Consider the following 26,961-nt stretch of genomic DNA (forward strand, 5'->3'; position numbering starts at 1 on the left):
CACGGACAACGCAATAGCCGACGGCCTTCACTTATCGACCGAGAGCAGCGGCGTTTGCGTAGAGTTCTCAGTGCTTACAGGCAAACAACACGGCGTGAAATAACCGCCGGAAACAATGTGAGACTTAGGACGAACGTATCTGTTAGGTCAGTGCGGCGAAATCTGGCGTTAATGGGCTATGGCGGCAGACAACCGACCCGAGTTCCTTTGCTAACCGCAATCAACTGCAGCACCTTTCCTGAGCTCGTGACCCTATTGGTCGGACCTTAGACGAGCGGAACACCGTGGCCTGGTCAGCTGAGTCCCGATTCGAGTTGGTAAGAGCTGATGTTAGGGTTCGAGTGTGGCACAGCCATGGACCCAACTTGTCAACAAGGTAATGACTCCATAATAGTGTGGGTATGTTTATATGGAATGGACTACGTCCTCTGGTCCAACTGATCCGATCATTGACTGCAAGTGGTTATGTCCGGGTCCTTGGAGATCCTTTGCAGCCGTTCATGGACTTAATGTTCTCGAAGAACGATAGAAGTTTTATGGATGACAATGCACCATGTCACCGGGCCACAAGTGTTCGCGATTGGTCTGAAGAACATTCTGGACAGAATGAGATTTCCACTCTGCAGCGGAGTGTGCACAGATATGAAACTTCCTGGCAGATTAAAACTGTGTGCCGGACCCAAACTCGAACTCGAGACCTTTGCCTTTCGCGGGCAAGTGCTCTACCAATCGAGCTACCCAAGCACGACTCGCGACCCGTCCTCACAGCTTTAATGCAGGAGAGCTTCTGTAAAGTTTGAAAGATGGGAGACGAGGTACTGGTGGAATTAAAGCTGTGAGGACGGGTCGTGAGTCGTTTTTGGATAGCTCAGTTGGTAGAGCACTTGTCCGCGAAAGGCAAAGGTCCCGAGTTCGAGTCTCGGTCCGGCACACAGTTTTAATCTGCCAAGAAGTTCAAGAAGTTTCACATTCTGGACAGTTTGAGTGAATGATTTGACCGCCAAGATCACCAGACAAGAATCCCATAGACCATTTATGGGACATAATCGAAAGGTCAGTTCCTACACAATATCGTGGACGGTTGTAGAGGCAACGTGGCTCGACAGTTCTACAGTGAACTTCCAGCGACTATTTGAATTCATGTCACGTCGAGCTGCTGCACTATCCCGGACAAAAGGTGGTTGGACACGATATTAGGACTCACCTCATGGCTTTTGGTCATATCAGTGTATACTATAGATAAGTCAAAAAATTTTCTGTTTGCGACTGACGCACGTGTTGTGAAAGACGTGGCATATAATGTAAATGATCTAGTAACACGTAGTCGATAACATCTGAACGTGACTTTCAGAGAACAGATTAGCATTTACTTGCAACAAAACGCAACACATTGTTTCGACATGGAACTCTGTTAAAAGCGAATTTTTGTGTTCCAAGTTGGTCAAGCAGTTTGTTTAGTTGACCATTTTAAATCCTCAGGACTTAGGGAAGTTGAACAACTTTCTTGGAAGCGCCATGTTCAAGATCTTGTGCAGAAACTGAATTCTGGCTTTCTTACTAAAAAAATAATCTCGACTCTCTTTGTCAATGAAACGCAAAAGCTTGTTTACTTTCTCGTGCTTCCAGCCGTCTCAAGTAATTTAAAATCCAAGAGCTTTCGGCCGTGTAGTCCTCGGCCATTGTCAACTGTTCACCACTTGACATTATCAAACGGTGACACCTGACAGTAGGCGAGGAGTACTCGACCGGAAGCTCTTGCATTTTAAATTACTTGAGACGGCTGGAAGCTCGGGAGAATTTTATCAGTACATATTGCGCGAAGCCATGCATTGGCTTGTTTACTTTGCTTACTTTCACTACAGTACCTCCTGTGATATGACGTTCTGTGGAAAATCTGTGTACTTACTGACAATATTCTTAGCTCAGAAAACGGTGGTCGGAGAAATTTGCAGCGTAAGTTCTTGAACTACTCGGAGATCGTTGTACAGGTGTCTCGAAAACCTAACTCAGCCGTCCTTGTACAATTACTCCATCGTGAGATTTGTTGCTGACAATATTTACTCAGTAAACATTCGTTCCTTGTGGACGTGGTTGTTCGCGCCGTCATACTGGAGCGGGATCAGGTGAGCCTACAGCGAAGCGTGTGTGTCAGATTCGGGTGACAGTGAAATGGATGAGTCATAGACTCTACAGTGGACTATGGAACGTGGTGTCAACATGGGAGGACGTGCCTCATCCATATGGCGGTGACACACTGTACAGCTTCCTCTCAAGTGTTAACACACAGATAGACCACTTCTGTTTGTTGCCATTATATGCTTCCATAATTTACTGAAATCTGTTGCGCCGTGAAATTCCTAGCATGATCATCTGGCACAAAACCGTGTCTGCGTCGAGATACGGGTATTTTCAACATCGACTGATACCTTACGCATGTACATTCCTGAACGGTAACCCATCTTCTGCCCAGTAAAATGCTCTTCCAAGAGTTGTCTCTTTGATAGATACCACTCATCCTCCGGCGATCAGTTACGTTTAATATCGGAATTTGATGTAAACTGACTGAAATATCATTTCTGTTTGCACGAATTGCAGGGACTAATGAAGAGTAACGTTGGCAAATATATTGCTAACGAGGCCATCATATTCAAAATTCGTTTGTATTCTTATCTGCAGTTACAGTTATACATGTACTCTATGAACCAGTTCATTTTATTTAGTGGGGGCAGCGTGGTGTGGTAGTTTTCTTTTACTATCTTCTTATTACATTCGTTTATGGTGCATGACAATAATGCCTCTGAGTGCGTTGTAAATAGTCTAATCTCGCCTTTGCGCTGAATCCGGCGGCGATATATATGAGGTTATATTATATTCCTAGATTCCACACGTAATGCTGTTCCGTGAATCTTTCTAATTAGGCTTTCGCGTGACAGATGGCGTCTGTTTTCAGGCGTCTGCCTTTCCATGTCTTGCAGAATCTCCGTGACGCTCTCCCATGGCTCAAACAAACACGTGACCTTTCGTGATGCCCTTCTTTGGACATATTTGATAGCGCCTCGTAGTCATACTTGCTATGGATCCCTACTCTCGAGCAATATTCTAGGATTGGTCCAACGAATGTATTATAACCATTCTCCTTTTGTCATGTCTAAAAAAAAAGACATAGGACTCGGCCAAATTGCAAACCATACGACACAATGTAGTCACATTAGTGTTACCACAGTCTACGTTCGGCATGAACGTGCAACAAATGGTTCAAATGGCTCTGAGCACTATGGGACTCAACATCTGAGGTCATCAGTCTCCTAGACTTAGAACTACTTAAAACTAAGGACATCACATACATCCATGCCCGAGCAAGGATTCGAACCTGCGACCGTAGCAGCAGCGCGGTTCCGGACTGGAGCGCCTAGAACCGCTCGGCCACCGCGGCCGGCGAACGTGCAACAACCACTCATAGATGGCAGATAGCAACAATAGCAGTGACAGGTATATACCACACGTAGGTGGGAAGCGGATGATAATGCTGTCGTTGTCGTAATGAGAAAACAGAGTGATTTATCTGATGTCCAAAAGGATGTGATCATTGGCTTTCGGGACACTGAAAACATTTTCGAAACGACAAATTTTTAAACTGTTCTCGTGCGCCGTGTGTGGCAAAATGACGCTATCTAACACCGGTGCCGAGGCAACTGTGATGCATCACGGGCCATAGATGAGAGGGATGAACGGCAGCTGCGGAGATGTGTACGGGCGAATAATCATGCAACTGTTGAGCAACTGACCACCCAAGTGAACCAATAATGTCTGCCCAACAATTGTTCAGCGAAAGATGCTGCGTGTGGGTATTGGCATTAAGGGCCTGCAGCCATGCTGACAGCTGCTGATTGGTGACGCAAGCTGGAATTTACACGCCAGTACCGCAAATGGACATTCACTAAGTGACCACAGATGGCTTTTTCAGATGATCACGTTGAGCCGTGGTCGGCTCATGCTATGGTTTGGATTAAACCTTGGCTGCTATTCTGTGTTTAGTCTCCCGCGGTGATCGCGACCATGTTGTTATCCTCTCTTTCTGCAGGTGGCAGCAGCGGTGTGTATCGATATCCGCACCTTGGACTATCTTTGGCCTGGCGCTTATAGTTTCCAGCTGGGCTGTGTGCGGGCAGTAGGTCGGTTGGCGTGGAGCAGCGAGGAAATCTCCGCTGCGTGTAGTTTGGCCGGGCCTGCTGGCGGGCTCTATGCAGTGTCAGAGTGTGTGGCGCTGTTCCCACTGCTACGAGGTTCGTGGCTCCCCGATCGTGGACATGAAAGTTGAGTTTTGACTTAATCTACCAGCAAGTCACGACTGTTCACATTGTGTCGTTTGGTGGTCGTTGTCGGCTGTTGGGATATTCCCACGAGTAAGAACGTGTGTTTTCAAGTTGGCAAATTTTAGCCACCCTCCAGTCGACTTTAACTGTACTTGGTTATTTTAATTGAAGTGCACCAGCGGAATCTTCTGCCTTGTGACCGTTAGCGTTCCGGTTACCTGCCATGGCTGTTGACGTAAGGTAAGGCAGTGTATTTTTCTCATTGTGTTGTCGCTGTCCATCATGGTGTGTAGTTTGACAGCTCAATGTATAACTGGTTGTGGGCGCCAATACCTTCTACGTTGTTCCATTGAACTCCCTGTTGTGTGCTGGTCGGATGAAGTCGAGGTTAGCTTGTCGGTGGGTCCGTTGACTGTCTGTCGATTGGGTTGTCGTCGGATCGACAGTGGTAGGGCCGATTGCCTGTCTCACCTAAGCGAGCGTTAGTGTTTGATTCCAGGCCGACCCCCGAAACTTCTGAGCGCCGTTGGGTGTACTGCCTTTTCTTGTTTGCTCTTGTTGTTTGTACTTGTATGACTTCTAGACGATTTTTAGGTTAAGGCTGTTTTGCCCTTAAGGCGTCAGAAGGCTTGGGCGTTCAACCTAATTTAAGAACTGTTTTATGTAAAGCCTTTGGCATTTTTAAAATTAATGTTATTGAGTCTTGGGCCTTCAGCCGATTTTGAATTTAAGTTGTTTGCTCTTACTGTGTCAAATTCTTTGGGCCTTCAGCCTAATTAAGGAACTGTTTTAAGATAAGGGTTTGCATTAAAATTTCTGATTTTGGTTGAGCTTTAAGTTATTGGCTTTCAGCCGTTTTTAAATTAAAGTGGTCTTGCCCTTAAGGCATGAGATTGCACGGCGCATTCAGCCACTAATTAAGTTCCAAAACTAAAGCTATGTTTTTTAAAATTTTTCTTGGCTCCTGTAATGTTTGATCAAATAAAAAGTTGTACGTTCGAGTGTAACTGACAGCCGCTTATTTTGGCCCCTTTCCACAGCTTAAACTACCGGTCCTGTCCTGCGGGTTTAGCAGGGCGTCTCACACGTTTTATGCTCCATCGGAGAGATGGCGTGTACTGTGTGAAACTTCTGAAAGTAAACTCCCTTCAACAGGCGTCGGAAGGGTCCAGACCGGAGGGCATTCCTTGGGTGATTTCGTCGTTCTGGAAGGCAGTGTATGAGCACACGTATACAGCTATCCTTGGGAACCATGTCGACCCCTATATGTAGTTTGTTTTTCGTAGAGACAATGGCATCTGCTAAGAGGAGAGCGCAACGAGCCACACAGCTCGCAGTGTAGATGCGTGGTCCGAAGAGCACCAGGCTGAGTTTGCCTCACGCTCCTGGCCACCAAACTCCCCAGATTCAAACCCAATCGAGAATCTGTGGGGCCACCTCTGTCGGGCTGTTCACACCAATGATCCTCAGCCGAGAAACATAGTGCAGATGTCCACGGCACTGCGGTTGGTACGGCTCCACATCCCTGCCGGTATCTTCCAGGACATCATTGACTTTCTTCCTGCAGGTCTCTTGGCGGTCCGCGCTGCAGGAGGTGGTTATTCAGGCATTTGACAGGTGGTCCCATTAATGTGACTGGACAGCGTATATTGTTATTATAAAAATCCAAGATATCTCATATAGTACGAAGACAGGCTTCAGACAATAATATTTTAAAGTAGCTCAATACAGATACGATGAGGCCTCGACCACTCTTATTACTCGACAATAAAATGGTCGTGCGCAGCGGTCGGTAGGGAGAGGTAACTTGATCGCGTATCTTGGTACAGCCACACTCTAGCTGAAGGCAGTGGTGGGTTGTTGTTACCACGTAGTGCGCCTAGGAAATGATCGAGGAAACCACTTTATCCGACGAGCGCAATGGCGTACTGATACTGAATTATTAAATTTAGAGACTAGAGAAGAGTGACATCGCCAATGGACAGGGCGAAGAAAACCCAAATTTTACACATAATTTTCAATTACGGTGCCTTTGCCCTGCGTCGGCGCAGCGTAAGCATGTTTATTAACAGATATGGCATGGTTAATTTAAGGGGTGGCCGGATGCCCTTCCCGTCGACACCTAGTTACCGCCCCCATCACAATGCACAGTGGACATGAATGGATGCAGGTGATCAGACAGGATGTTTACGTACGTGTCACAAGTCAGAGTCGTATATAGACGTATCAGGGGTTCCATATCAATCCAACTCCACACGCGCCACTCTATTACAAAGCCTCCACCAGCTTGAACAGCACCCTGATGACTGCAGTATCCATGAATTCACGAGGCTGTCTCCATAAACGTACACGTCCATCCGCTCGATACAATTTGAAACTAGACTCGTCCGACCAGACAATATGTTTCCAGTCATCAACCATCCAATGTCGCTGTTGACGGGTCCAGGCGAGGCGTAAAGCTTCGTGTCGTGCAGTCATCAAATGTACACTAATTGGCCTTCGGCTCGGAAAGTCCATATCGATTATGTTTCGTTGAATGGTTCCCACGTTGATGGTTGTTGATGGTCCAGCATTCAAATCTGCAGCAATTTGCGGAAGAGTCGCACTTCTGTCACGTTGAACGGTTCTCTTCAGTCATCGTTGGTCGCGTTCTTGCGGGATCGTTTTCCGGCCGCCGAGATGTCGGAGATTTGATGTTTTACAGGATTACTGATATTCAAGGTATACTCGTGAAATGGTGGTACGGGAAAATCCCCGCTGCATCAGAACCTCGGAGATGCTGAATCCCATCGCTCGTGCACCGACTATAACACAACGTTCAAACTCACTTACATCTTGATAATCTGCCGTAGTGGCAGCAGTAATCGATCTGACAACTTCGCCAGACACTTGTTGTCTTATACTGTATAGGCGTTGCCTACCGCAGCGCCGTATTCTGCCTGTTTACATGTCTCAGTATTTGAATACGCATGTCTATACCAGTTTCTTAGGAGCTTCAGTGTAATAATCAACTCAGTCTATCACATTTTTTGTTGTTGTATTAAACGTGTTTGTGAGTTAAGGTATTGGTTATTATACAGCTTGTGTGGAAGAAAATGTTAAAATGAAGTAAGTCGATGATATAAATTTGCCGTATGACTGACATAATACTGAGGGAAGTCAAATTTTCATGTGTGGGCCTCAGAGAAAAAAAAGGAAATGTATTAAAATGTATTACATGATTGATAGTATCAGTCTACGTACCATTAAGCAAAAAAATCACCGATTCCTTGAATAGTGTAAGAAGATGCTAGCTCTTTGGAAACTTCAGTTTTCATGACAAAGAACTTGCGGTCAACATTAACAAAGAAAATTTCGTAAAAATCATTGAACCACGAGAATTCGGCTTTAAAGATAAACAAAGCTGAGACGACGGCATATTGCTTTAGGTTTCAAGAAAAAAAATAAAGTATAGGAAGTGGAATGGCTGGAGTTTATTAACAAAAGTTCAGAGCTTGAAGCAAACAAAACTGGCTCATGAGAGATTAAGCCAAACTAAACAAAACTATGCAAAAATACCTTCAAGAGGAGTCAGAAAGTCCAATGCAATTTTTTTTAAGAAAAATAATTCAAAGCAATAGAGGCTTCTGGAAAACAAAACAAACTTTTACTAGGCGGACACCACATTTCATAAGTTAAGATTGCACTGCAATTAACAACCGACATAAAATAATGCAAGCATTCGAAAATGTTTTTAACTTCTTATGGGTGAAGATGTGAGTTAATAACACAGTTAACAAAACAAATAAAGTTTGCAGGATGTATAAGGTCACCCACATATACAGCACGATTATCTATAGAATGAAAGTTCGACACAAGGAACAGGACGGACAAGAAATAATAACCTGTAGACTTATCAGCCTGTTTCATAATGTACAAGTTATTCATCGTCTGTATAGATGAAACATTAGATTTTAAACAGGGGAAGGACCAAACTGGCTTTATAAGCGAATATTGTATACTAACTATTTTCAAGTCGTGGGCGAAACTATACAACGAAGCAACATACACGAATTACCATTTTACATGTAATCCAAAGATTTGAGAAATATTTTGTCTTATTTTCAATAAAATATATATTAAAACCATATAGAAACAACGCACGAATACGAACTATGCTGAGGAATACACACATCATTGCAACAGCTTCATCAGAATAGTGGGGAATCAACTAAAAGTGGAGACAGACAAAGAGATGTTACCTTCAAAACTGTTATCAACAAATAGAGAAAGCCTGCATATCCATAAACTGGGAAAAAGAAAAACGAGAACCATCGTCGTTTAGCTAATGCCGTTGTACTGTTTGCTGTAACGCAGAGGTATTTCAACACCCAGTGGAAAAGCGTATTAGAGCAAGGTTGAAGGAAGGCTTTGAAACTAATAACAATAAAGAATCACCAACTCTTTGAAAAGAGAATTGCACGAATTAATAATGAATTCATAGAATCAGTTGATGTGTATTTGTATTCAGGAGCAATTGAAGACTATGTGTGCTTTGACAGGAAAAGTAAATTTGAAGCACAAGTTCTTTTCTTTTTTAACACGCACCACGAAATATTTCCAAAAGTAAACTTAAATGCGTCTGAGACAGAAAGTTTGCATTCAGTTTATTTTACCATATCTGTGTAATAGCAGTGGAACACGGACTTTTAATGCAAAAATCATTAAATAAATGCATTTTGGAAATTAATGGGAGAAGTAAGAAGTCAAACAAAAGAATTGACTAACAGAGTAACGCGGAAGACTCAGTTGTGACTATAATGAAAATGAAATGACAGTGAGTGACATTTGTAGCCAGATGAATGAACAGATGTGTTAACAACATTATTCGATTAATGCCAAGCCACAGGCAAAAGGGTATAAGTGATCTTGCTGAAGGTGGACAGATAACACAGTAAAGCTTGCGAAAGCAGTGCAGATGCGTTCAGCCGAGAAAATCAGGAGACGTCTATCCAGCAGTAGATGGTGAGAGTGACGATAGATTCATACACGACGCGCTCTTAATAAATGCTCGATATGTGGGCCGAGAAAGGCACTGGACTCACATTCTGGAGGACGGGTGTTCAAGTCTCCACCCGCCTATCAACATCTAGAACTACTTACCACAAAAGTACAGAACCAGTCCCCGTCCCTCCCCAGTTACGAACTTGTACTCCACCTCTAATGATCTGGTCGTTGACAGGACGTTAAACGTAATCTTACTTTCCTGACAAACTGGCAATGTGAGACGAGAATTGTCGGGAAAAGCTAGTTTCCGATCCTACGGTGTCTGCTGTGCCGGATATCGCCGGCTTTTCGATACGCTGCTGCAGTGCGAGGTATTCACACTATAGCCGGCCGGAGTGACCGAGCGGTTCTAGGCGCTACGGTCTGGAACCGCGAGACCGCTACGGTCGCAGGTTCGAAACCTGCATCGGGCATGGATGTTTGTGATGTTCTTAGGTTAGTTAGGTTTAAGTAGTTCTAAGTTCTAGGGGACTGATGACCTCAGAAGTTAAGTCCAATAGTGCTCACAGCCATTTGAACCATGGAAATCGTATGCCATGTTTATCAGCAGCAAAACAGAAAGAGCTACTGAGATGATGATTTGCCATTTATTCCTCAACAGCAGAGGGAGCTGTACAGTAAACTTTGCAAAATCTGATGTCAAGAATAGAGTTTTCTAAGAAACAGAAATTATATTGACAGATTCATTTATAAATTTAATTTTCTTATTCTCTTGTAAAAAAAGGTAAGAGGAACGGGAAACTGTTTTCAGTTCTACTAGTTAAAATATTTCTGCTGTGTTTCTGTTCTTGTACTTCTACGAATACATCGCAGTGCCTCTGTATTAATGGCAATTGATACAAAAAGTTTCTTATTGACATTAAGAACCAGTCAGTTTTCTGTAATGGCTAGAACGGTCTTGATAAATTATTTATTTTCTAGTTTATCTCATTATTTTTCGCAGTGATGAAATGGACAGCGTAATTCTGTGCTACCAGAATACCTTCTCAATTTTTTGGATGCAAATAAGTTCTGTACGAAAAGAGATACATTGCTTTCCGATTCAGTTGAAAAATTTGAGATCCGGCACTTGGAACGTTTTCCGCTTCCACTCTTCATTTAATATTCACTTGTGCCAAGTTCCAGCAACACGAAGGATTGAGAAAGGTCAGCCGGCCGGTGTGGCCGAGCGCTTCTAGGCGCTTCAATCTGGGACCGCGCGACCGCTACGGTCGTAGTTTCGAATCCTGCCTCGGACATGGATGTGTGTGACGTCCTTAGGTTAGTTAGGTTTAAGTAGTTCTAAGTTCTAGGGGACTGATGACCTCAGATGTTAAGTCCCATAGTGCTCAGAGCCATTTGAACCATTTTGAGAAAGGTCAGCTATTGCGTTACGGATCTTTTGCTACAGAATTATATTCCTGGTTTTTCCAGCGGTTCGCGAGCATCCCTGCCCAGTTTTAGGTGATCATGTATTTTCCGGGAGGGTTCATGGGATTCGTAGGATTCCATGTACTTGTGGGGAGGTGTACGTGGATACGACAAAAAGAAAAGTAAAAAAAAAAGAAAAAAGACTAGAGGGCAACTGCATAAGAGGGCAGACTGCACTGGACAGTTCAGCCGTTGCGGAATATGCTTTGCAGCCAGGAGACCACCGCATTCATTTTGATAGGACTCTAGTACTGGCAGCCACAAGCGGGTACCATGAAAGGCTATACAGAGGGGCATAGGAATTGTAAAAACACCAAGAATGTCAATAGGAAGAAGGTTGGCGTGAAACTGAATGACATTTGGATTCCGGTGCTGAGGAAGATGTGTACCAGTCTTCCCCCTTGTTGTGATTGCAACAGCGGACGTCGGCAGTCGACAACAGCCAATAGCGCCCGGATATTCAAAACATGTGACATCACGATACTTCGCGAAAGCAAGCGGAAGCGGAATCCTGCTGCAGTCACTAGCGAGCCAGGTTTTGAGTCGATCATTCAAAGAAGCTACGATCCTCCTTGAAAATGTTCCCCGCAGATAGGGACGAAACGCTGGGTTTTAATGTGAATTCCATTCGACCACGGCATAGTAGTCCGGAGTATTTTATTAATTGTAAGTAACATAATTGTTTGAACTAACGTAATTATTTGAAACACAAAGAGTTGTAACTAGGAATCTGTTTGTAAAAGTCTGTACGTATTTTTGGTTAAATTCTTCTGCCACAGTCTCTGTCTGTATCTTCAGCCTAATCTCAGGACCTGCTGTAGGGATTTTGATACCAATAGATAGAGTGATTCGCGAGGAAGATTTGTGTGTATAATTTATTACCACTACGTCAGAGAAGTTGTCGGGCTGTAGGTTCTTAGTGCTGGCAAGTGTGAAGGCGGGGAGGGACGTACTATACGTACAGCAACGAAGCTGGTACAATGAGAATGGAAGTGCACGAGAGAAGTGCTCCGGTTGCAAGGATGCAGTCTTTCTCCCAAGCCTTTCAACATGAGTAGGTAAGCCATGAAGCTTACAACAGAAACGGTCAGATCTGGGATTAGTATTCAGGGTGAAAGGGCATCAACGATAAGATTCGCTCATGTCATTGGCGTTCTCTGCGAACAAGGAAGACTTGCCGGGCACGCTGAATGGAATAAACACACTACTGAACACGGAATATGTACTGAGGGCAAACCAAACAAAGACGAGTAATGAGGAGTAGCAAAAATGAGATAATGGGATTGACGATGAACTAGACAGCAAAACTGAGGACATGTAGTACATCAGCAGAAGGAATTCTGCCAACTTGGAAGCACAGTTAACAAATGACGGACAAAGCAAGAAGGACACAAGAAAGATAATAGCACAGACAAAGAGGGCATTACTCGCTGAAGGATGCTTGCAAATATGAAACACAGGTCTCAGTTTGACAAAGGTCGTTCTGAGAAAGTACGTCTGGAGCACAGCAATGTATGAAACAGAATTATGGACTGGAGCAAAGACAGAAAAGAAGAGCATCAAAGCGTTTCAGATGATGTGCTCTAGAATGTGTCGACGATTAGGTGGACAGATAAGAAATGAGAAGGTTCTCCGCAGATCGGTAATGAAAGGAATACGCGTTAAACACTAATTGAAAGAAGGACTATGATTGTATGACGTGTCTTAAGAGGTCAAGCAATAAGATCTGTGGTACTAGAGGGCGGCACTAGGGAGCAAAACCAGTAGAGGAGGAACGAGATTGGAATTCCCCACAAATAATGTAAGACATAAGGAGTAGGTGGTCTTCAACGATGAAGAGGTGTGTTAGGTTTCGCTTGTTTTTTTCTAAAGAAAAATTACTTACGTTACAGCGTAGAAGAGCTGTAAAAAAAAAAGTCTAAAAATGCCACTACGCAATTGCAGTTTGGGGAGGTCTTGGTGCTCGGTTCCTATTTGAGCTAGGAACATTGGGTAAAAACTTTTTGGTTTATCACGGAGCGGCCATTTGTATAGCCATTCCAACATTTGTCTTTCTGTAGCTATGTTACAGTATATACAGCAAGATTTGAAAGACGAACCGGAGCTGGTGCTCAGGAAAATTGTACGAATCTAATGATTCCTTTTGCAAAAGTTTTTAATTGAGATGAAATAATGCTCAGCTAATGGCACGATTTGTATGTTTACTGTTTGGATTTTACGTGCAAAAACGATCACCTTTCAATACCTCCGGACTGGAGCATGACTGTTGGTTCAAATTTATCCATCGGTGTTTCGGTCTTTGGTCTAAGACAAGTTTTAATGATTTCAAAAATCTTGCTTCGTTTGGATTTTACGTGCAAAAAAACACTTTCTTCTGGGAGACTTTTGAAGCGCGGTATTTCTATACTTTAAACTTGTCCGAATCGGTTGAAACATTGCAAAAAGGTACACAAATGAATGAAGTCAAAGCGATGTGTTTGTCAAATAACCTTCATCCGTTGTCGAGATGCGATGGTTTAAAGTGGAGCTAAATATAGCACGTAAAATTCTTTCTTACGTTAGTTGGATGAGCGGAAACGGTTGAAATTAAGTCAAATAAATAAAAAATGCATCCTTAGGATAAAATTGAAACTCGATCCAGAAATCTAGCTTCATTTGGATTCTACGTGCAGAAAGCACGTTCTTTTGTGAATTGTTTTCTTTACATCTGCCACTTCTATGTTTCAAAAATTCCGGCGAATCGGTTCAAATTTTGTAAGAAGGTAGACAAATACATTAATTAATAATCGTCCAGTTGTTTTGCGAAACCGTTATCCGTTGCCACGATATAAGCAACATAGTTCGAAAGACAATAAAAAACGTATACCAGATCATTTTTGCCCCAATCAACAAAAATCTACATATCTTGTTGCCAAGCTATGTCGGTCTAATGTCAAAATTATGGTATCGTAAAATTTGAGAACCAGAACGAAAAATGCGTCTGACAGTACAAAAAAGGCCAGTGTAGAGTTGTGGATGTAAAAGAACGGAAATAGCTTTTCAATCTATCTGGCAGCTTCAAGAAATTGAAATCAAAAGATCTTGACATATTCGCGCTTTTTAACACTTTACTGCTATTTCCACAGCGAAGTGAGCTCTCTTATCTACAGGGTACTGGCATGCTGGCACAGCTGCACCTTGTAATTTATAGGCTAAAGTCCCAGATCCTGTGCGCAAAACCAAAAGATTCGCCAGCCATAGTAAATAACATATAATATGGTATGGCTGAAGGGCGTACATGTGACAACTAAAACTCTTTTTCTGGGTGGATAAAGTTTGTGGGGTTGGGTTTGTTCCTGGGGGGACACTAAAACAGTTTTTTTATTTGTGAGTGTGGGAGAGTGGGCTGATGTTTTCGCCTAGGGGACTACTTCTCCCACAAATCCAAACCCGTTGCACGTACAGTGGTTCTAGAGAGTGGGATGCGTCTACAATAGGAAGAATTCGAGAGTGGGGGTTCATAAAAATGGCTCTGAGCACTATGGGACTTAACTTCTAAGGTCATCAGTCCCCTAGAACTTAGAACTACTTAAACCTAGCTAACCTAAGAACATCACAAACATCCATGCCCGAGGCTGGATTCGAACCTGCGACCGAGCTGTTTTAGGCGCTTCCGTCCGGAACCGCGCTGCTGCTACGGTCGAAGCTTCGAATCCGGCCTCGGGAATGGATGTGTGTATGTCCTTAGGTTAGTTAGGTTTAAGTAGTTCTAAGTCTAGGGGACTGATGACCTCAGATGATAAGTCCCGTAGTGGTTAGAGCCATTTGAACCTTTTTTTTTTTTTTTTTTTTTTTTTCGGATGTGCGCATCTTAAATTTTAATGACGCGTTGTGTGATGTTGCACGACAGGAGGAATGTCATGTTGGATGACATGATGCGTGTGTCATGTTCAGTGTTTTTTTTTTTCTAAAAAAAAGTTTGAGGGTACTCCGACATTGGATATAATGCAGCGAAAATTACTTATAACTGAAGCATGGGATACCACCCGTCTGCTTTTAGCCATAACGTCATCAACACCATCATGGTAGCGGGACCGTAGAGACATCTATCGGTAGCTCGGCGTTTGAGCGCATGCATATCCGTTTAGCACTACCATCGCCCACTAATAGCGGGCGAGGGCACTACATGCTTGTCAAACTGGCTGCCAGCGATTCAGTTGTCGAGAACGGTTGCTGCAGCTTGGAAATGCTTGAAACAGTCAATGACATCGCTTTTCCCACCAAAAACTGCACTGGTATCGTTCGTATTGCAATTACAAACAGGAAAAAATGAAATAAAAAATTTACGTCCGTGAAATAAGTCTTTGGCACTCTTCCAAGTTCTCAACATCGTAAAAAAAATTACTGTGCCGACGAAAAAGTTTAGGGGTATGCAACCCCCAGCGTTGCCCCAGAAAAACAGCACTGGTCATGTTATACGACGTGACTTCATGTATCATGTTACTTTATCTGACATAATGCATTACATTAAATTAGATGGATACTAACAAGTAAAAAAATGCAAATAAAAAGATGTTTTGATTTATATGATTTTGAAGCTACCAAATAAGTCGAAAAGCTAGTTCCCTTATTTTACAATCGTAACCCTGCCCAGGACATATTGGCCTTTTTTGTGCTGTGATAAGAGCATTTTTTATTCTGGTTATTTCTATGTTCAGAAATTAAGAAATTTTGTTTTGTTATTTTTAAGTAATTTGCATATTTATTTGTGTTTTTTTTAAAAATATGTTTGCTTTTGCAATTGTTGATGACTGAACAATGTAAATTGTTGAAAGCTAAACAGTGTAATGTGAATGGCCAAAACGTGTATCCACTGAGAATACCGAGTAGAAAGGTAATGCTAGACGTTAAGCGCCAGTTAGCCCGCCGCTTGGGCCTCCATCTCTCGGGAGTAAACACGACGCCGCTGACAGTGTTTCCGGGAGACGAGTCTGTGGTGAGTCAGTGTGGTGCGAGGCAGGCGGGAGGCGACGGCGCCGTGACTCACCGTTGAGGCGGTGCGGCAGCGGCAGGTCGAGCGCCGCCAAGTCGATCTGGAAGGCGACGGTGGCCCCCGACGCGAGCGCGAGCGCCAGCAGCGCCGGCAACAGCAGCGGCGGCGGCGGCGGCAGACGGGGCCGGAGCGCGCGCGGCGGTCCCGTGGCGTCCATGAGCGCGTGTGGCGGCGCACTAGCCGCTGCCGGCGAGCAGTACCAGCCAGCCAGCCAGCCAGCCGGCTGCCCGCGCCGCGGCACGCCGCAGCAACTGGGTCGGCCGCCCCGCCCGCGGCCGGCGCAGCCTTGGCCGCCACTCGCCGCCGCTGCTTACGCAATTGCACGCACTCCTTCCTCGCTCGCTCCTTCCTTCCCATCTGCGCGGCCTCGGGATTCACTGGTGATGTGTACCGCCGTCTCCTTCCGCGCCGCTGTCGGCGTGCGAGCTCCAGTCACGCCGCGCGCTTCGCTGGTGGTAGTAGTAGTTGCTGCTCTACATTCAGCTACGTTCGAACTGCAATGTGTTTATGCTTCAAAGAGCAGCCTTAGCCCAAATTTGGTACATTTAAGATGTCTCAAACCTTTTGGGTCAAATTGAAAGAGGCAATATAGGCCCATAAGCGATTATACTGTGAGAGGGAGTCATTGGTCGGATATGTATATTTGTTATGGACATACAAAGCGCACACTGCATAACAACAATGTAGCTCAGAGTAACTGTTCAAAGCGATGACGCCAGTCTCAGTCCATGAAGTTTTGCCGCACTCTCTCAAAGACCCCTGGTGTCTGTTGTACCAGAAGACATGCAGCTTGCACCATAGCAAGCCGGTCTTCATCAGTTTCTATGGAAATTTCATACAGCAACGTCTGCACGTAACTCCAGAGGGAGAAGTCCAGAGATGTGAAATCCAGCGATCACGCTGACCGTGAGACAAGACCTTCCCTTTCAATGCAGTGATGAGCGTACATGTTGTTCAGGTACTCGTGGATATTAACATCAAAGTGGGATGGTGCACTGTCGTTGGCTGGTTGGTTGTTGTTTTGGGGGAAGAGACCAAACTACGAGGTCATCGGTCTCATCGGATTAGGGAAGGACAGGGAAGGAATTCGGACATGCCCTTTCAAAGGAACCATCCCGGCATTTGCCTGCAGTGATTTAGGCAAATCACGGAAAACCTAAATCAGGATGGCCGGACGCGGAATTGAACCGTCGTCCTCCCGAATGCGAGTCCAGTGTGCTAACCACTGCGCCATCTCGCTCGGTTGCACTGTCGTACTGAAACCACATCCTTTCGCCGACAACAAGGTGTACAGTCTCCAAGAACTGTGGCAGCACATCCCACATGAACACCAGGTAATTTGGATCACTCATTGGGGGAAGGAAGGAGCGATGGAAGGAAGGAAGGAAGATTGGGATTAAACTCCAGTCGATATCGAGGTCATTAGAGATGGAGCATAAGTTCACATTATGTCAAGGAGAGGGAACGAAATCGGCCGTGCCCTTTTGTATGAATCATCCCGGCAATTGCATGGAGGTATTTATGGAAATCAGGGAAAATCTAAATCTGGATGGTCAGACATGAGTTTGAACCTTCATCCTGACGAATGTGAGTCCAGTGTGCTAACTACTGTGCCACCTCACTCGGTTCAAACGTGCGGACGGCAAATAACGTCCTGTTAGATGACCATGGACAACGCTCGCCCATACATTGGCGGCCATCGACGTAGATTGCGTCGGGATGTCCTCACTCCAGCTATGGCTGTTGAAAATACCATCACAGGTGAGTGACATCTCATCAGTGAACAACACAAACTGTAGGATGTCCCGCACTCCAGCACTCCACTGGATAATCCACTGACAGAAGTGTACACAGGGTTCGAAATTCCTTGGTCTCAGTGCTTGCACACATTCCTTATGACAGGGATGTAATACCCATTCCACCAGTGCTCTCCACATTGTATTTTTCGAATTGTGCACTTCACGGGCAAGTTGACAGGTGCTTGTACTGATGATGATGTTTGGTTTGTGGGGCACTCAACTGTGCGGTCATCAGCACCTGTACAAAGTTCCAATTTTTTCACACTCCAGTTTTTTACACAGTCCAATCTAGCCACTGTCACGAATGATGGTGATGAAATGATGAGGACAACATGAACACCCAGTCCCCAGGAAGAGAAAATCCCCAACCTGGGTCGGAATCGAACCGAGTACCCCGTTATCCAGAGGTAGCAACAGTAGTCACTAGACCATGAGCTGCACACTCTAGCTTGTTACTGGGTGGTCGGCCACATGATCCAACAACATATTCCACAAAGTTTGGTGTTTGGACATGTCTTGGGTGAGAACTTTGGCCGTCTGTCTGTGGTAGCTATCCACGGAGATAAACGTCTTCCAATTAGCATGATGCCTGTTGAGACATACATACGTGCTGGTCTATGTGCACTGCATCCTGCAGCATTGCATATTAAATGCATGTCTCATAACTCTCATGATGAGAAACATTCCTTCTTTGACTTTGTGTCATGCACTGAACGCAGTAAAACACCTTAACATGGACACATCACACGCTGTCTGAAGCAAAGGACAACAGACACCAGGGATAGTGGTGTGTGTGTGGCACAGGTTAATGTGCCAATGTAATGCATGCTGCCATCACATGACACACGTCCTATGAGCTAATTGTGTACAGTATGCCTGTTTGGTGGTAAGGAGGTACACTGTTTATCACCCGCTGCCTGTTCCAGTTTATAACACACACCCAGGACCTTTGCGAGAATGCACCAGAACTGCATGCACTGCTGTGATGCATGCATTGAGACTGGCGGTCCTCGCTTTGAACAATAACTAGAAGCTCAGTTGTTATGTGGTGTATGCTGTGTATGTCCATAACACAACAAATATGCATTTCCGACCATTTGTTTCCTATCTCAATATAATCAGTTGTGGACCCACTATCACCTGTTTCCATTTGACTGAGAGGGTTTGAGACATCCTCCATACTGCAACATCATTTCCTCGAAGTCGCTCTTGTAATCGCCTCGGCTAGCTGCAGGTGGAAGCATATTTCTGTTCTGCCTGAAGCTGATGGAGTGCTCTTTCCCCAGACCACCTACATCATTGTCTGTCAGAACCGAGTAGGCTGGTTTTAAGAATGAGTAATTTCCCCATGAAAGCCAGTGTTTTCCATCATCAGTGATAATGGAGCTACTAAAATCTACATCTACATCTAAATCTACACTGAGAAGGCCACAGGATGTACCAGGTAGTTATAATTAAAGTACAGTTATGTGTGGAGGTCCAGTGTCGACTGCAATTATCATATGATAGCGAAAATGGTAGATATGCTAATGTACTAACCGTAGCAGTGCTGTTAATGTGTCAGGATTGGCGAGGATGGGAAAGCAGTTGGCACCTGTTGAGGTGAAAAATCAAACGTATTTTAAGTGCATGGCTGTTTAATGCCGTACAAAGGAAAGGCAGGCCTAGAGAAGCTGCTGAAACTGAATCAGCTGCTGCCCAAGAGAACAGGAGAGGAGAGTGTCTGGTCGGGTCGGAAGCTGCCAGCAGAAGAGAGCAGGCAGCGTATCCGCTCCCGGCAACTGGCCATGGTTCCACCCCCACATGACCGCTTCCAACCCTCCCTATTGGTGAGCCAAGTTGTAGATGTGCAGTTAGGTAGCATTACCCTGTCAGCAACACTTGAGTTTAGCTTCTGATGGTTCAACAATTCTGTCCGGTTTTGTGCAACGTGACTGATATGCTACAACTAGCCGCCAGGCAGAAGGCACTGGCGAACATCAAGTGAAAAATAAAAAACAAATTTTATACTATTAAATCCATTCAGTAATGGCCCCCACTGTACACCACTCCGCTGGAGTGGGGAGGGGGGACAAACTGACAGTTACTATGGGGCTCCTGTGAAGGATGGCCTTACATAATTTTAACAATATTTTTGGATCTTTTTTTAAATTTACATTGAAAAAATGACAATAATGTGGTAATGAAATCTTGTGTGACAAAATCTGGACGACAGCAGATGGTGCGGCGGTCGTGTGAGGCACTGCGAATGGCGGGTCTAGGCATGGTGATCAGCTGTTGGCACTGGCAGCGGCGAAAGTCGCTGGCCATGGCGGCCAGCAGCGCGCTGTGGCGCTCTGCAACTTCCCGGAGCTTAGAAGTGGGGGGTTCAGAAAGGGGCGATGCACAGATCCCAAGGGGGGGAAGGGGGTTAGCACTATGCATCACTTCACACGCACATGGTGGGCACTGTACCACCTACATCTAGAGGAGGGTCATGCCATTTTTTTTTGAGGTATTTTAATTATCCACATGACACTCAGACCATGGCTATTTTTCTACAGTACGGGGCAACAAGTAACATTCCTGTTCCCAGTACAAGACTTAAGCGTGATATTCCTCAGGAGGTTGCTGTTCAGGGACAGCAGGAAAGGGCGACCGAAGTCGCTCAAAAAGACCTTTTCTAAAGGCTACCCATAGGGATAAACCAATTAGGATAGTTATTAAAGGGATACATACAGAACTAGGAATAACTATACAACTGAGATACTGGTGGTGGTGCCAATCCGCGATACGCGTGGTGGCACGGTCTAGCGTAATCTGCCCTGACTCTTTGTTTACCAGGACAGTTAAAGATTAGACCAGTTGGGAATGTGAGTGATTGGGGAGAGATGGTTAATTGTCAGGTGACGGTAGTACCATCGGTTGCTCTGGTAAGTACCACATGAGAAGGGGGAGTCACACATTATGGGCCTAAGACAAGTGTGCAGACACGTCCTCGGTGGGGGTAGTGATATCGTAATGAGAACTATTAAGTAATAAACCGCTACCGTTGAGTAGCACACAGTAGTGCTGGGTTGCTTGGAGGTACTCGTAACATACGATAGTGGGTGTTACGGCTGGGGTACGGTGTATAAAGTACTGTTGCCTATAGCAACGAACTAATCTTGTTAGCTCCAGCTGGTGGTTATGGTACAAAAGGGAAGTGTTACAGTGGATGAAAAAGTAGTAAGTAATTACCTGAGGTCATAGTGGTGGGTGAAAAGTCGATGGTTAACAGACTAGTGGGCACTATGTCACTGGGCAATCTAGACTGGCGATTCCAAAGAACTGCAGGGGTATGAGTTACTAGCAACGGGGTAGTGAGGCAAGGAGGGGGGTACGGTTGTGCTGAAAAGAGGCTTACTCCTCATCCTGATCAGCAGGAGTGCAAAAATGTGGGGTATCATTAATCAATGCCTGCAATCGATGTGCAAGTGGAATTCACGGTATTTAGTGGTTTCGTAACTGATTTGCTGAATTGGAAGCTTTAGTGATGGATGTTGTGGATTAAGCGGAAAAGGGATTTGACCGATGAGGAGATTATGTTGCGGTTAACGCAGGTTTTTTTCTGGGTATATTCATGGACAGCCATCTACGATCGCAATGCCAGGGCAGCTCGACATTTTGGCTATCTATGCTGAGTAACCCACTCGAAGCGAACCAGAGGGGTGCTCAGTTAAAGAATAAGAAATTGGGTATAATCGTGATCAAGTTCAGGTAATGGGTTTCTGAATAAGATTGATTCAGCGGTGATATATCCACTAGTCGCAGGGTTTTTTCTTCCCCCTCCCTCTGGGGGGAGGCAATATGTCTGAGTAGCATTGGCTACCGACCAGGGTGCAGACGAAGGGGAGCCTCGTCGTGAAGTGTTAATGAAGTATGGATGAAAGAGATAGGTACACGATCAGTGTATGAAAGCGAAAACTGAAAGATTAAACCATTCAGCTGGGCACTCGCGCTAACCGCACAGTGTAAGGGAGGAGGGAGGTACAAAGTAATGGTTGAGGTTGTAATGAACAGAGGAACAACTAAGAGCAATGGTAGTAACCCAGTGCAGTGCATGGGCGAGGGAGGAACTGTGCTATGTCTGCATAGGGGCGGTTACTACAAAATTTCCAAAATCCCAGAAGTAACAGGGTGAGCTATGAAAAAAAGGAGGGGGCACGAACTACTGCGACACTGCGCAATAAAACCTTTATTCATTTGGGTGGAAGTCTCTTGCTAACGATATTTCCAACAATATAACGCATTACGGCGCTTGGGTGATGACGACACATCATGGGTGCTAATCATCAACAACCTATGCTTTTTTCAGCAGGTGCTTCAATCTTATCACGTCATGGGTGTATTTGTTTGAATAAACAAACGGGTGTCTCTCACTTCCTAAACACGTGGCAGAGCACTGTTTCCCAATGGTAGCAGTGCCGATTTCCGTGCTTGCTTGTAACATCTTCACTTCATGATTAAATTACTTCGTAAGAAGTAGGGTGATCAACAACGAAATTTGTGTTCATCTGGGTGAACTCTTAAATGTGCAAGACGCACATGGGGTGGGAAGTACAATTCTTCACTTACTTGGGTAAAACTTCCTTGGTTTTACCCTATCACAAAATCTATTTCTCTTACCGCTCTGCCGCGAGAGGGTAGTACACTTCTCAACTTCAGGGGCGCAATCGACTCTTCTCTAGTGAGTAACTTAATAACACAGGTGCTTCATTTTCTTCTAAACATACCAGTCCGGCTCTGGGCACGAACATGACGCATAATGGGATACTGGAATCACTAACTCACAAAGTCGTGTATTACGACTCAAGGGGAATCTTATGTAATGGGAGTGTTGCTATAGTGCAACATATCTAGAATCCAGGGCTGTGGTGGGTCTTTGCATACTGGGGTCATAAATATAAAATACAAGTACATATCGTACAAAACAAATGGCATAAATTATAAAAATACACACATGATATAACATATAGGCTACAGCAAGGGCTTTGCTGTACAGAAAAATGATTGTGAAATGCTTAAACATAACACGAAATCATGTTGTTGTTGTTGTGGTCTTCAGTCCTGAGACTGGTTTGATGCAGCTCTCCATGCTAATCTATCCTGTGCAAGCTCCTTCATCTCCCAGTACCTACTGCAACCTACATCCTTCTGAATCTGCTTAGTGTATTCCTCTCTTGGTCTCCCTCTACGATTTTTACCCTCCACGCTGCCCTCCAATGCTAAATTTGTGAGCCCTTGATGCCTCAGGACATGTCCTACCAACCGATCCCTTCTTCTAGTCAAGTTGTGCCACAAACTTCTCTTCTCCCCAATCCTATTCAATACCTCCTCATTAGTTACGTGATCTACCCACCTAATCTTCAACATTCTTCTGTAGCACCACATTTCGAAAGCTTCTATTCTCTTCTTGTCCAAAGGGGAAAAAAATACAAGTTATTGTATCAAACATCAATCAAATAGCAACTGGCACACATAGTGGGTCGGACATCGCTCAACACCTCTAATCATACAAAATTCACATGGTACTGAGACTTTTGGTGTATCTCAGGGTGGGAAAGAGGAGGTTAGGCATCATTTACTGGCGGGGTGTACTTGATTTAGTGTTCTGGTGGTGTATCATGTTGTAGTGATGGGACGGACTTACCTGTAATTATTTTTTCCTGTCGGCTGTGGCTGAGGCTCAAAGCCTGGTTCTCTTGGGTCGAATGCTTTCTCCTAATACTTGTTTAGCTATCAAGAGAATAAAGAGGACAATTCGATAGCCGATTTCCATAAATATTAGGTTCGAGGTGCGGGCTATAGTGGATATGTACGTAATATGTAAAATATGCTAAATTTGTGAGCCCTTGATGCCTCAGGACATGTCCTACCAACCGATCCCTTCTTCTAGTCAAGTTGTGCCACAAACTTCTCTTCTCCCCAATCCTATTCAATACCTCCTCATTAGTTACGTGATCTACCCACCTAATCTTCAACATTCTTCTGTAGCACCACATTTCGAAAGCTTCTATTCTCTTCTTGTCCAAAGGGGAAAAAAATACAAGTTATTGTATCAAACATCAATCAAATAGCAACTGGCACACATAGTGGGTCGGACATCGCTCAACACCTCTAATCATACAAAATTCACATGGTACTGAGACTTTTGGTGTATCTCAGGGTGGGAAAGAGGAGGTTAGGCATCATTTACTGGCGGGGTGTACTTGATTTAGTGTTCTGGTGGTGTATCATGTTGTAGTGATGGGACGGACTTACCTGTAATTATTTTTTCCTGTCGGCTGTGGCTGAGGCTCAAAGCCTGGTTCTCTTGGGTCGAATGCTTTCTCCTAATACTTGTTTAGCTATCAAGAGAATAAAGAGGACAATTCGATAGCCGATTTCCATAAATATTAGGTTCGAGGTGCGGGCTATAGTGGATATGTACGTAATATGTAATTCTGGCATTAGTACTTAAATTTGTAGATTTGGGGGTTTTATTATTGGTGGAGATACACGTATGGTAAGAGTTTTTAGGGTGCCACCAAAACTGAGTGGTAAAACGATTTATCACACTTGGTGCATGGTGAAGCAGGTAGCGCTATGAAACTGGCAAGAGACTGGCTGTGACGGAGGCAGGTGTCAGGTTAGTGCTGAGATAGTAGGCCAGCGGCGCAACGCGTGTAGCACTGAATAGCAGTGGGGCAGCATGCACAGCGCGCCACATGTGTCCAGAGTGAGCGACTCCTTGGAGCGTTTGAATCAACCATGTATAAAATGCAGTTCACGGAAATTAATAATGTTAGAGTGCGATTAGTGACTATCGCAATAGTATTCTAACTCCTTTCTCAAACGAATCGATATATATGGGTTTGTTGGGTAAAATTACTATAGCTCATGTTTAAAGAAAATTTTAATTATTTATTTATTTATTGCTCTAATAGTGGCAAAAGTGAGTAGGCAAGATGGGCATTTGATGGTGAAAACATTTAGACGGAAGGTGGTATTTTGGTACTATACTTCGGAGGAGGCTCAGAAATGCAAAGTGCCAGCAAGCAACCTCCAGCCGAAGGAACGTGAAGCGCAAACACATTGCAATAATGAAGCTGGCTGTAATGGTTTGACTCAGAATAGCCCCCACTGCAAAATCGGACGCGTCAGAGGAGAAAATGAATGGTTTTTCGAAAATGGTTCAAATGCCTCTGAGCACTATGGGACTTAACATATAGGGTCATCAGTCCCCTAGACTTAGAACTACTTAAACCTAACTAACCTAAGGACATCACACACATCCATCCCCGAGGCAGGATTCGAATCTGCGACTGTAGCAGTCGCGCGGTTCCGGACTGAAGCGCCTAGAACCATTCGGGCACCGCGGCCGGCAGAACTTCTAACAATTATGCCGATTTCGAAATCTGGATAGATCAACTAGGGGGAACTCGTCAGGACATCTCTGATAAGCTGCACAGCAGCTTCACACTCAGGGGTCCATTGATAGGGTACATCTTTTTTCAACAGATGGGTAAGGGGTTTGGCTACAGTGGCATAATCCTTTACAAAACGCCTATAATAACTGCTGAGTCCCAGAAAGCTTTGCAATTCTTTTACATTTTCAGGTGAAGGGAATGTTCTAGCTGCTTCAATTAGGCGGGGATCTGGCTTTACTCCATCAGCACTAATAATATGCCCTAGACACTGCACTTGACTCTCAGCAAATGAAAATTTTTCTATTTTCAAACTCAAATTGGCACTTCTTAGTCTAGACAAAACATTTCTTAACCTGGTAACTTGCTCATTTATGCTTCCGGGAAAGACAATGATATCATCTATATAAAGTAAGCACATTGTAGGTTCCAGTCCTCTTAACAGTAAGTCGGCGAAGCGTTGGAAAGTGGCTGGTGTGTTGCGAAGCCCAAATGACATTCTCAGAAATTCATATAGACCGGAGGGAACTACAAACGCCGCTTTCGGCATGTCCTGTGGTGCAATCGGTATTTGATGGTACCCACTCTCCTTATCAAGGGTAGTGAAGTATTTGCAATTTCCTAGCCTGTCCAGTGTTTCGTTGATACAGGGGAAATAGTAAGTATCAGGAGTGGTTGCCTTATTTACTGCTCTCATATCGATGCAAAAACGGTAGGTCTTCTCTCCATTGATTGATTTCTTTGGGACGACTACGATTGGGGACGACCAGGGGCTGGCGGAGGGTTGTATTATCCCTCCATTAAGCTGCTGTTGGATAGTTTCCTCTACAACAGGCTGGGGATGATGCGGTATTCTATATGGTTTCAGCATATGCGGGGTTTGACCCCAAGCCAGAGAGTGCATCCCGTGCCACCGCTGATTCTAACAGAGGTAGTTGTACGTAACGCCCATGTTTGCGTGGTAGCAAGCTGTGGAAGTGGCCGCATTTCACAAGTAGCTTGTGGCGGAACGACGGGGGCGTCCGCCGAAACGGTGAGTTTTTTTTTCACTGAGATGGACAGTTTGCGTTCTGTAATCTACTACGCTCTGATAGTGGTGGAGGATATCATTCCCCAGTATGAAAATGTCGCCTTCGTTTTCGAATTACGTCCATGTCAAAAGGGTTGTGGCTGGCTCCGATTTTCAATTTAACTTGGCAATACCCAGCGGGTATGATTATCTCGTCACTCACCATGAAAGTACTTTGGCTCGAACAAACACAAATACACCAAAATCGTGTGAGAAATAATTTAAAGGTTTCTTATTGCACTAGTGATACTCCCGCATCTGCAAAACTCTGCAGTCGTTCGTTAGAGGCCTCTGCGTATGCCATGCCGCATTGCACACTGACCTGCCGGTACGCCAGTCGGGACTAATAGGGACGGTGCAGTGTGCCTCTGAAGTTGCGTTTTATGACATTATTTGTGTATTGAAGCGTCAGATGGCTCGGCGATTGGTAATCAATCCTGCTAATGTATTGCGATTGGTTGAGATGAAGTTACGAAGAACCCTTCTTCGTGAATATGGTATTGGTGTAGAAGACGAATCATGTTTTCTGGTATCTATTATAGTGCAGAATATGAGCATAAGTTAGAAACAGATACTGTTGTAACACTAACACATAATGATGATGATAGGGATGATAATGACGAACAACTCATTGCAAACGGTAGTACTACGGCAAGTGCGGGAAGAGGCGATAGAAGCTGTGGCAGTAAATACCAACCGTCTCCCAAGAAGAAGGTTAAAGTTGCAAGTATCATCACGGCGTTTGATGACAACACACTGGAGAACATGTACGATGATTATTACGTAAGAGGTTTCGACACATACGACAAGCTTCTGAAAAGATACCCTAAACTGAAGTCTAAAAGCAATAATAAAAACGTACTGG

The 26,961-nt window shown here is 44.5% G+C and overlaps 1 protein-coding gene across 1 annotated transcript in view; it reads right to left on the reverse strand.

Moving 5' to 3' along the window:
• The window catches only part of LOC126188574 (neuropilin-1a-like), a gene marked incomplete at its 5' end in the record, with an annotated part of 276,952 nt that extends 261,081 nt beyond the window's left edge, over positions 1–15,871 (reverse strand). Inside the window, one exon of the mRNA XM_049930176.1 lies at positions 15,796–15,871. Within this exon, the coding sequence (XP_049786133.1) occupies positions 15,796–15,871 (76 nt within the window). The remainder of the gene's footprint in view (positions 1–15,795) is intronic.
• Positions 15,872–26,961: the final 11,090 nt, after the last annotated feature.

This window comes from Schistocerca cancellata, chromosome 5, assembly GCF_023864275.1.
Source record: "Schistocerca cancellata isolate TAMUIC-IGC-003103 chromosome 5, iqSchCanc2.1, whole genome shotgun sequence".
In the NCBI taxonomy this organism is placed as follows: domain Eukaryota; kingdom Metazoa; phylum Arthropoda; class Insecta; order Orthoptera; family Acrididae; genus Schistocerca; species Schistocerca cancellata.